This window comes from Protomyctophum bolini (genome assembly GCF_963924005.1).
Source record: "Protomyctophum bolini genome assembly, chromosome: 13".
Classification (NCBI taxonomy): Eukaryota; Metazoa; Chordata; class Actinopteri; order Myctophiformes; family Myctophidae; genus Protomyctophum; species Protomyctophum bolini.
The window spans coordinates 14,633,215-14,645,318 of record NC_137874.1 but is presented as its reverse complement, the minus strand read 5'-3'; the positions used below and the strand labels follow the sequence as shown (position 1 = coordinate 14,645,318).

At 39.9% G+C, this 12,104-nt stretch overlaps 1 protein-coding gene across 1 annotated transcript; it reads right to left on the bottom strand.

The window, feature by feature from the left end:
* Positions 1–3,152: 3,152 nt before the first annotated feature.
* endou2 (endonuclease, polyU-specific 2) lies at positions 3,153–11,711 on the bottom strand (the record flags this gene model as incomplete). Its single annotated transcript, XM_080781056.1, has 6 exons — positions 3,153–3,416; positions 5,296–5,449; positions 7,761–7,873; positions 8,423–8,544; positions 10,552–10,657; positions 11,610–11,711. 6 exons carry the CDS (start codon positions 11,709–11,711, stop codon positions 3,153–3,155), a joined length of 861 nt encoding a protein of 286 aa, XP_080637182.1.
* Positions 11,712–12,104: the final 393 nt, after the last annotated feature.

Here is a 12,104-nt window from a genome sequence, read left to right as displayed (position 1 = left end):
ACACACACACGTTTAAATTACTCCTAAACATTTTGCCAAACATCACACACTCTACTAACCTCCTGGTGGAGACCTGTGCCCAGAATCCTGATCCTCCTCAGGAGCATATCCACGGATATCCCAAGATATTCGCTTATAATAAGCGCACATGGCAACACTGCCGTCCGACTGGATGATGACGTCAAAGCAACAACAAACCACGGAGCGCCCCTAGTGGCAACTATTGACAAGTAAAATATGTGCGTTCACACGGGCAGACGCTACGATTGATTGATTGATTGACAGGTTTGGAGAATTACAGTACATTTCAAGCACAACTCAATACAAGACTGTAAACTGTAGAGGGTGGACGAAACCATAAAGCATTACACTTGTCTTCACCAGGCCGAAGGCATGGGGTGAGGCGGAGAGAGTATGTTTTGCACTCCGTCCGTCCGTCCGTGTGTGTGTGTGTGTGTGTGTGTGTGTGTGTGTGCAGGAAGAAATGCCACTGGAACATTTTCAACTCAGCCTCATGATGGTGCTATAACTGGCGCTTTTTACCTCTAACTGCACAGATCTGTGTAAAACTTTGTATGCACACTCCCTAGACAGGCCAAGGAAAAACCTTTGCCTTGAATTTTTCACATCTGCTCTTTATAGCGCCACCAGGAGGCACATTTTCTAATGTTACTTCTTCAGATTTTATCAAAATTACTGTGGTTACGTTTTGATTCACAATACAAAGTTATTGTAGGCTACTCCTATATCATGGTGTAGTCTAGCTCTGGTCTATGGACCAGAGCTAGCTGTAGTCAGCACAGTAGATTCATATTTCAATCGAGGGATGTTAAAATTGTACAAAACTGTGTTCAATGAATTGCCTCTTCTGCTACATTAAACATTACTAAACATTAAACGTTACTTGTTATTGAGACTCCTATAGAGAATGTTGACATGGATAGCTTAGTTAGTAGCATCTCTGTGTTATAATTAATGCAGTTTGATTGATTGATTAAATCAATAGCCTAGTTTATTAGACAAAAACATAGAACCGTAAAAGCACTGATAGTAATAAGTACTATCCAAGCTTCTGCTGGATATAGGGTTCAAAGCCCTACAGCGCTGTGACCTGCTGACTGCCTCACTTTGTCCTGTCCTGTATGTTTAGTATTGTTTACATTAAATAGAGTGTAAAGATGCTGTGTTCAGATTACCACACCTGAAACCCACTTGTCTACCATACAACAGTAATACAACAACGTCATTTGTGTGATATAGCAATGCAATTTTAATTGTCATATCAAAATGTATAGCACCCAGACAGCTCTTCCTTTTTTTTGTCTAACCCCCTCCTGTTTTCTACTTTATTGGAATCGCCAGCATTTAAAACAATCTGTTTCCCTCCCTTCTATTTGGGAGACACTTTGATCTAATGCAGTGTTTCCCAAACTGTGGGTCTCACTCAACAGAAAACAGTAAACAAACCAAGTAACCAACACACAGTTTAAGTGTACACTTGAGTTATGACCCAAATTGACACTAAACACATGTTTTAAACTGTTGGAAGTAAAATGAGGCTGAAAAACTGAGCTTTCCCGGCATTAAAGCAACACTACTGTATGTAGTTTGGGGAGTCAGTGGCCACTTTGGACACAAATGACATGGCAGCCAACTGAACTTAACAAGTAAACTACAAGTAGTGCTGCTATAAATAGATCTATTTATTACAATTAGGAAGGTGGTGCATTTCATTATAAGTGATCTTTATAGTCATGTAATCACACCGGATCTGTCGTGTAATGTATGCCAGCCATTTTTTTTAAACACAGCATGCATTCATCTTTATAACATTACAAAGCATTATGAATATACTGTTACGTCACAAACGATCATATCCTGGTGGAGACCTGCGTCCCGAGGGGCACTTTTTCTAGTTTACAATAGGGTCCACCATGTTCAATTCATCATAACATTTAGAGACATACACAATAGGCTACACTACAATAGTCAAAAACAGGAAATCATCATAGAGGAGGTAAAAAGGGAAAAGAAACATATACAACGACACTCACACAGTACCATTCATTGTCAATGGAAGCTATAGCGACAAGACAATGATGCATGTAACTGCTCCAAATGATGATGTTCCCAGTGCGTCTGCCCATGTGAACGCACAAGGCACTTTGGATTTGTTTTCTACTAGAGAGTATGAATGATTATGAGAGGCCAAGGAAGTTAACCTCTGTGTTAAATTGCCCATAATGTTTGTGTAAAAAAAATAAAAAAAATAAAGTTTGGTAAAAAAAAGGTTGAACACAAGAAAGTCCTGACCATTGTGATCTTGTCGTCAGTGGTGGTCACAGGCTGCTGTTGTCATGAGGGTCTAGTCCAGTCATTCTCAACCTGTGGGTCGAGACCCCGATCCCAATTACAACTAGATAATAAAGTGCCCCTGGGGCACAGGTCTCCACTAGGCCAGGTCAGGTTGTGGCCTGCTGGGGCAGAGGTTCATCGTTGGCATCCAGGGAGTGTGCGTGCAAAATTTGGCATCGACGGGTTAACGGTGCCGGAGATTAGCTGGTAACGAACGGACGGACACACACACACACACACACACAAACGGACGGACGGAGTGCAAAACATGCACGCACACACATACACACGGACAGATTGCAAAACATACTCTCTCCCCATGCTTTCGGCCTGGTGGAGACAATAAGTGCTTATCAGGGTGGGTCCCCAGTTCAACTTTTCTACCCTCTTTTTTTCTTTTTTTTCCTTTCTGAAAATAAAAAATAAAATGCTGGCAAGAAATAGAAATGCACACAAACTTGGGTCTCATGAGGTTTTATTGTATCTCTATCTAAAATAAAAAAGACAACAACATTTCCACTTTTGTCTGCTATACTCGTTACCCTAACAGTTACCCTTAAAACTAAGATCGCAGAAAAAGAATATTTTTTCAATTACAGATGTAGCAACACATCTACAACCACAAATGTCCCAAGAAACTAGCTAGCCTAGCCACCGAGTCTGCTGCGCTCTGAGAGAAAAGCACGGCTGAATTATTTGTTTTGATCAGATTGCTTTCTCGAAACGACCTGTTGTATAATTGAGTTTACTACGTGGGGCTGTTCAGGTACTTGATGAGCACAGGGTAGTTGAGTTTACTATGCGGACACTGGGCTGGTCAGGTACTTGATGAGCATGGGGTAGGTGGTGCCGATGTGCTTCTGGGCGTAGTGGTGGCACACGATCTCCACGTCGTACAGGCTGAACTGAACCTTGACGCGCTCCTGGGCCGAGGAGAGGAAGCTCAGGGTGTAGAGGGCGAACTCGAACTCGGGACTGACGCCGATGAAGATGCTGCCTTTGGGCTTTATGCCGTCCTTCCACATGAACTGGAGAGCCAGGATGTGCATGTTCTCGTCAGGCTGTGGACATTGGAGAACAGTTCATTTAACACACTGCTGACTCATTTTAAGGATCCAAAACACTTGATGTACATGTCCACATGCCTGATCATTTCCAGTAGTGATTATCGCTAGCATATCGATATCAGACGATAGTTAATTTAAAATGCAATATCGGTATCGGACCGATATGAAAATAATTCCAATATTCTTTCAATGGTATTGACGCAATAGTAATGTGACTTTGGCTTTGAGAATTAAAAGAAAAATAATTCAGCAATAAGCTCAACAATATGAATATACAATTATATATAATAATGTAACATATCGGTTTCGCCCGATTTGACCCTGCATATTATGCCAAAATGTCAATGCCATGCATTTATAATTTCCAGCTCCATTAAATAGTCTTTTCTTGTAGAAAAGAGAAAGGGTATAAGGCAAGAGATGCAAGGTCTAGTGACTTACATCTCTTGCATTTACCCTTTCTCTTTTCCATACAGGTACATGTCAACCGCAATGATGGAGGGCTCGTCGGAATGGAAGGACAGGGAGACGGTGGCTCAGAGCTGCCAGTGAGCAGAAGAGATGCATGCCACATGCCACCTACTTGCCATGTCACACATCTGAATTCTTCTCCTGACCGTCATCTCATCTCTTAGCAGCTCTCTCACCCAGTGGTAAAAAGTACTCACATTCTTTACTGGAGTAAAAGTAGTAATACTGCAATGTAGTAATACTCTGTTACATGCAGAAGTCCGGAATTCAACATTTACTTGAGTAAAGGTACAAATTTATTACAAAGTACTCATTATGCAGAAGGTCCCATTTCACAAGTTTTCAAATGCATAAAATGTTTTTAAAAATATTTTGAAAATAGCAGATCTACAAGCTCACAATGAGTCGCATCACGCCCCATTGTTAGCTTGCAGATCGGCTATTTGTGGCCAAAATGTATATACCGGTAGGCCTGAAGTGGGTAATGTTAATGTAGCCTATGTTTTGTCATAATAATCAAAATCTACAAAGTAACTAGTAACTAAAGTAGTGGAGTAAAAGTATAATATTTGACTCTGAGACATATTTGGAGTCGAAGTAAAAGTACTGAAAATTGGAAATACTCCAGTAAAGTAAGAAATAATCTGTTGCTCTCACCCTCTCGCCATTGCTCTTGCTGGCACTGTGTATACCTTCACTAGTAAAGTACAAAAGATTCTAAACATCTTTAAAACCATGTACTGTTTTGTACAAAGAATACAATTACACACATTTGGCAGACGTTATATCCAGTGCGATTTACAGAGATTGGAATAAGCAGAATAGGCATGAACCCTATCGGAAAACAACATTGTAATGGTGCGCAGAGAAAACAATGTAGCGCCTCCAAGAAACTAAGATACCAGGTAAACAATGAACCTAGCATCTGTCTAAACAGCATTCTATCTACAGTAGGCCTATATAACATTCTTTTGTGTTCAAGAAAAACTAAAAAAAAGTAGCAAAAACACGAGACTGAGTGACTAAGCATCTATCAAAAGAAGGTGACAAGAAGGAAGACATAGAGGAGACTATGGCAGAAGATTGTGAGTGAGTCTATAGTTCTGACTGCAATGGGAAGTTAATTCCACACTTTGGGGGCTAGGAGGAGCTTGTTTGTAACAACAGGATGTATACAGTATGTCGTTAGTAGATAGCTAGAAAATGAATCAGAGCCATTGGCTGAACCAAAGATAAAATTGCCAAGAGCAAAACAGAAAAGCCCTTGTGAGACAGAAATCAGGCTCATTTATGTCAAAGGCAAGGTTAACCTGATACAAAAAAGAAACAGGAGCTATAGGCTCCTGCCCTATGGGCCTCGTGGCTCGACAAGGCTTACTTACTTTAGTACAGAATAGATTACCTGTGGAGAGTTTGCGTTGACGCTGTAGCCTTTGTAGTCGATGTGTCCCAGCTTCTCCTGCAGGTACAGCTGGATCCAGTTGTGGAATCCGATGACGGTCCTGCCTCCCCTCGTCTCCCCCACAAACACGTGCTCAAACCCAGAGGAGTCTGGCCTGGTAGAGGGATTTGATTTGATTTATTTAGCACAGTATAAAAACAATACAAAAAGGGGAAATATGTAGAAAATAAAAAAAGGAAAGTGCAAGAAAGGCAAGAAACCCAAAGGGCTTATACGAGGCCTCAATCTGTGAACAAAGAACAAAACATTTAAATTTAAAGCATGATTTGAATGCAATATACATAAACATGATTGCATAGTATAAAGAAGAACTATAGAACAAAACAAGAGAAAGCGGGATGGAGGGACGGGGAGAGGAACACAATTAATTTGCATGAAATCCAAAAGTCACAAATGTCATCAGCTTTAACCACTTAAACCCCAGCATTCGTGTTTGGGTCACAACATGTCACAGCGTTACTCGTTGACATGTTGACAAGCGGTGATATGTTTCTTTGATGTGGCTGCCGCCTTGTCAGGTCTCCCTTGTGGGGGTGCACCGGTTAATTAAACTAATTGAAAATGTAACTAAATGTTCTTAATACAGTAAAACTAATTCCCCAAATAGCAGATATACTAACAGAATGTTTCTATTTTCACCACTGACACTGTATGAAATACGGTATCTATCCTACTATTTTCTTTGCACCGATTTGTTGATATGTTATATTGCTTCTCGAGTATTCCAATAATCGAAAAGTGGTCAATAGTAAAATACTCCTGTTTAAATAAAGGATAAAACAACATGAGAATTTTGAATATCATCTCTGTCGGGTGGAAGCCGGGTGTCCAAAACTGTTATGTTTCAGGATTCAAATTCAAAAGCATCAAGCAGCAGACCCACAAGCTCGAAACACGGCTTGTAGCTTAGATCAAGTGGGGCTTTAATTCGAGAAAAAACACAAAAGGTTGGAGATAGGAGGTTTCTACAGCAACGATATACTACATACAGCGTCTTTCCAAAGAATTTGAATATCATTGAAAAGTTTATTTCCATAATTCAATTCAAAAAGTTTAACTTTCATAGATTATAGATTCAATGCACACAACGTAAATTAAGTATTTATTTGTTTATCTTTACACAATCTTGGCTTCCATAAAACCCACTAAAACAGATTTTTTTATTTTATATACTGTGAAGAAATCACCATTTACTCCTCAGTTTGAGGAGTAACAAACAAAGTTTGAGAGTATGAATGTTTTAATCTGAATGCCACATTAAGAAATTAGGATCACATCAAATCAATCAAAATATGGTACTTTCAAAACAGAAATGTCAATCTTCAATACTTGGTTGGGAATCCCTTTGCCTTCATCACTGCCTCGATACGCCGTGGCATTGAGACAATCAGCCTATGGCATTGCCCAGAGTTATGGAAGTCCAGTAAAGTGTGCATTTCGTTTGGGAATCAAGGTCCAAGGGTTTGGAGGAAGACGGGCGAGGAACAAAATCCAAGCTGCTTGAGGTCCAGTGTGAAATATCCACAGTCAGTCAGTCATGATTTGGGCTGCAATGTCCAGTGCAGGTGGACAGTTTACCAGAATGTTTTAGATGACTTCATGATTCCTTCTGCTGAGGATCTGTACAGAGATCTTCCAGCTGGACCTGGCCCCTGCCCATACCACCAGAAGCACCACAATCAGGTTTGATGCCCATGCAATCACAGTGCTTGACTGGCCAGCCAACTCGCTAGACCTAAACCCCATTGAGAATCTATGAGGGGCACCAGACCCAAAAACAAAGCAGAGCTGATAGCAAGCATCAAGGAAACCTGGGCTTCCATAACTCCGTGCAATGCCACAGGCTGATTACCTCAATGCCACGCATTGCCACGGCGTATCGAAGCAGTGATGAAGGCAAAGGGATTCCAAACCAGAAGATGAAGATTGACATTTCTGTTTTGAAAAACCATATTTTGATTGATGTGATCCTAATTTCTTAATGTGGCATCCAGATTAAAACATTCATGCTCTGCAAAAAAGGAGTAAATGGTGATTTCTTCACAGTATTCAATTTTTTTTAAAATTCTGTTTTAGTGGGTTTTATGAGCTGGAAGCCAAAATTGTATAAAGATAAAACATAATAATACTTGAAATCATTTATATTGTGTGCACTGAATCTATATGAATCTATATGAATCTATGAAAGTTAAACTTTCTGGATGGAATTATGGAAATTATGGAAATTATGGAAAGGTGCATATACACACACAAGCATGCGTGCGTGCTGCATATATATATATATATATATATATATATATATATATATATATATATATATATATATATATATATATACTGTATATATACTGTACAGTATATATAATATATATGGGAAGAAAACAAGTGAATATACTGCAACCCACTTGCTGGAGCCCCTCCTGGCGTAGAGTTCAAACCAGATCCTGTACAGCTGGTTTTTGAAATCTCTTTGATCCTTTGGAGATAGTTTCTTCTGCACCAAGTACTTATGGGCTATCTGTAAGCCACCAGGGAGACAGACAAACAAGCACAAAGATGCATGCATATAAGCATCACTTATGAGACAAGACATAATAATCACTCATCAGACAAGACAGAATATAATATATAGTCGCTGTTGGGCAGAAAATCTCCATATTCTGTTTTTGTTTAGATATTTGTTTTCCTTCACAATTGAATGTCCTACCTTGCTGTGAGTAAATTGCACCCAAACCGAGACAATCTATTATTACAATACTCTTAATTCCACGACCACGTTTGTTATTTCGTGTTCATTGGCTGGGAAAAAGTTATTAAAACTATACAAAGTACGTATAGGAAAACAAGACTAAAAGTCCTTACAGCCAATAGGACTACAGTCATTTGAACATCAATCAATCAATCAATCAATCAATCAATCAATCACTTAATCAATCGGTCAAATCAATCAATAATCAATCAATCAAATAGAAAATGGGAAGATTTTAAGGTCACCAGTGCACACACAAAGTACTGATATAGCCTAGTATTCAAATAAATGGTACATTAAATGAAACACACAGAGTACCTGCATAGTTGGCGTCTGAATGATAGAGTCCAGGAACTTGTGATTCTCTGCCTCCTCTTCAGGGGTTACAACCTCTGGCACGCCGGTGTCACTCACATAGTTATCCAATAGGGAGATGAAGGCTACAAATAAACCAAAAAAAACATACAGAATAGGCTCCATGCACACAGTAGAATAACTCTTATTCCTACATCTACAGCCCTCCGTACTTCCTTCACAAGTGATGAAGGCTCTGTTCCATTGTGGTTAAACAGAGTCAGGCATCAAAGTGTCCGTGAGTGCATGCAGGGGTTGGGCTTCCGTATGGGTGTTTAACTCTGAGAGTGTACAAATGGAAATAAAAAAAGTTTGAGAACCACTGAGTACACAAATGGAACAGAGCCTTCATTAGTATCATCGGTAAAACCTGTGAAGGAAGTAGGGGAAAATATATCTCAATGTCAAACGATAGTCACGTAGGCCTATACCTGACTAGTATTGATATGATGAATAGGCTGACATGGATTTACGGTAGGCTATGTCAACACAGACAGCAACACAGTAATTGAGATGCTTTTTCCCCTGCAATATACTGAAATCTGCCAAAACAAAATGACAAATATATATAAATTATAATTATATGGCTGGGGAAAGCTTTTGCAGAAAATAGTCAATCTACATTCTACAAGCTCCCAGTGCAACTAACTGCTATTTTAAGCCAAATACATGTTATTTTCTATCAATTGAACACCCCTTGAAGCCTTGAATTAATGGGGATTGTTTAGTTTTTCTTGCATTCCCCAGTGAGCATAGAAGGCTCTGGGAGGGCGGGAGAGGAGTAGTGCAACGTCCCCTCACCCCGCTGTGAATATTATGCAACATAGTGACGCCTGTCATAAGGAGATTATGGTTAGCTCTCTGCTCCATGTGGGGACATGATGATGAGAGTGATGCAATCGCACAGGAACCAGTGCAGTGTGGAAACAACTTCATAGTGAATTGTTTGGTTGGTTGTGTGTTGATTGCACAATTTGCACTGCAACATTAATTGTAACTGCCTCACAATATTATAACATTAAAAAAAAGCACATACCACTTTGAGCTCTATACACCCTGACGTATAGCGCAAATGGGGGGGGGGATGCAGTTTTTTTTTTTTTTAATTCTTGAACATTTGTGTGTGTGTGTGTGTGTGTGTGTGTGTGTGTGTGTGTGTGTGTGTGTGTGTGTGTGTGTGTGTGTGTGGGGGGGGGGGGGTCCTGGAAACCAGTCTGGCCATGCCAGGCTATAGAGGGTGGAGGTGTAGTGTGCCATCTAGTGGTGCAATGATGTCCATAGCACCTTTAACCACTTAAATTCCAGCATGTGGTGAAGGTTTCACAGAAAATATGTCCTATAGTATCTAGGGGAAAGGAATCAACCACTTCCCTTGTTTGACCCTTTGAAGTTGCAAACGAAGATGCTTATTGGTAAAATAACCGGATGTGTGTCTCAACTCAGAAGAAATTCAGAAGGATGTCAGGCTGTCAAGTGCTGTGCTGCCTTGCTGTAGTGTAGTCTGACCATAGAGAGTCTGACTGATTGAATAGTTTGTTAGACAGAAATGTAACAACAGAGCAGTGTTGTTTTTGGCAGCAAATTTCTATTTTAGTTTAGTCATAGTCTTTGGACTGAAACTTAATTTAGTTTTAGTCACATTTTAGTCACCTGGAATGTGTTAGTATAGTTTTAGTCGACTAAATCTACAGTTGATTTAGTCGACTAAAATGTATTTTGGCGGGTCATGATGCCGTCGTAATGAGTGTTACTTGCTGTAAAAACACACTTTTGCACTTTCGGCTCACAACGTGTCGTGTTGCGACGCGTTGTGAGCCGAAATTGTCAGTATATTTAGTCAGTATATTTAGTCTTAGTTTTAGTCATCATAGCTTAGTTTTTGTCAGTGAAAATAGGTAGTCGACGAACATTTTTCGTCTTAGTTTTAGTCGAGGAAAACAACACTGCAACAGACTAGTACAGTCCCTTAGTCCAAAAGGCATAGCACCAAAAGTCCTTGCGGTCTTGTTTCCATTTAGGCCCTAGAATAGACACATCCGTGCACGACAAAAAATAAATAAAAACAAACATATTTAACACATTGCATTACTTACCTGCAAAAGTCTCCTTTTTGAAAATGTTCTCGTCCACAAATGAAAAGAGGGGGTATCCTGCTCCGTCATTGTCATCTTGGAGGGCCATGGTGTCCCCAGCTTTACCCTGCGTAACCCAACATAATGACATATCATCACTTTACCCTGCGTAACCCAACATAAGGACATATCATCACTTTACCCTGCGTAACCCAACATAAGGACATATCATCACTTTACCCTGCGTAACCCAACATAAGGACATATCATCACTTTACCCTGCGTAACCCAACATAAGGACATATCATCACTTTACCCTGCGTAACCCAACATAAGGACATATCATCACTTTCATCACTTTGACGAGTGGCTAATGTTTGGTTGCTGGGCTCCAGTTGTACGTTTATTTACACTGACCTTTTTATTAATTAATTTATTTATGAATGGATTTCGACGAAAATGAAAGCCTGGGTATCGAGGCTAATGGATTTCTAAATCAACCAATAGTGCTTACATGCATAACCTATATGGCATAGCTTAGCTTTTCAATTTTCAGAGTTTCAATACCTCTAAAGGGCCATAATTGAAAATACAGCAGTAATATGAAGTATTATAATTATATGATGAATGACTTAATAGCGTTTCCAGTATGACAGAGGGATATTACTTTGGTCATGCCCTAAAAAGAGGAAGAGGGAGGTATTCGTATACATGTAGCATAAATAGCTGATTTACAAGCTATACAGTTGTTTATGCTGCTACTGGGACAGTTGTAATTGTGTCCTCAGAAAGGATACCAGTCCAAATGTATGAATGAGTGTTTATTGATTATTGATAAAGGATTGGAACCTAACAGAAAACACAATCTATCCATTTCATCATATCCATTTTCCATCACTAGCAGATAGCCATTCCTATGAGCTTGTAGATCTGCTATTTTCACTAGTTTGGCCCCGGGTAAACATTGAATTTCTCTTTTGGGTCCTGAGCTAAAAGGCATGGGAGCCACTGTTCTACATGGAACCCTCAGCCTAAGTGCTGTATAATATGGGAAGCTGCATGTTTTTCAGCACACGTACCTGAAGAGAGATCCTGTAGTCTTTCCCAGGCGTGAGTCTGTTTTGGTCATTGTCCCACAGCTGCTGCACGATGTTTGACAACTCTCTATCACTCTCAATCATGATATGGCTGCTTGTTGTGTCCACTACGTTGGTCCCTTGGTGGTTGAACTACTTGGTTCAGAAGCTCTCTAGGGCAAGAGAAACAGGAATAAAGTTGTTTAGGCCAGTAGTTTTCAAACTTTCTGTGCCCATAAGGCCCACCAATGGGTAGGCTAAGTCGAAATCTGAAGGCACACTTGTATTCTTACCGAACATAGCAGATCTACAAGCTCTCAATGATGTTTTGCATGTTGTGAGCTTGTAGATGAGTGGTTTTCACTATTAAAACGTGAAATAGGACCACAATGGAAACAAGGCCCTAGGACTTTTTTGTGTGTCCTTTTAGCCTTAAAAGGATTGTTCACCCCAAAAAACTATCGATTACTTATCCCATGGTGACTTGAATTCATGGAT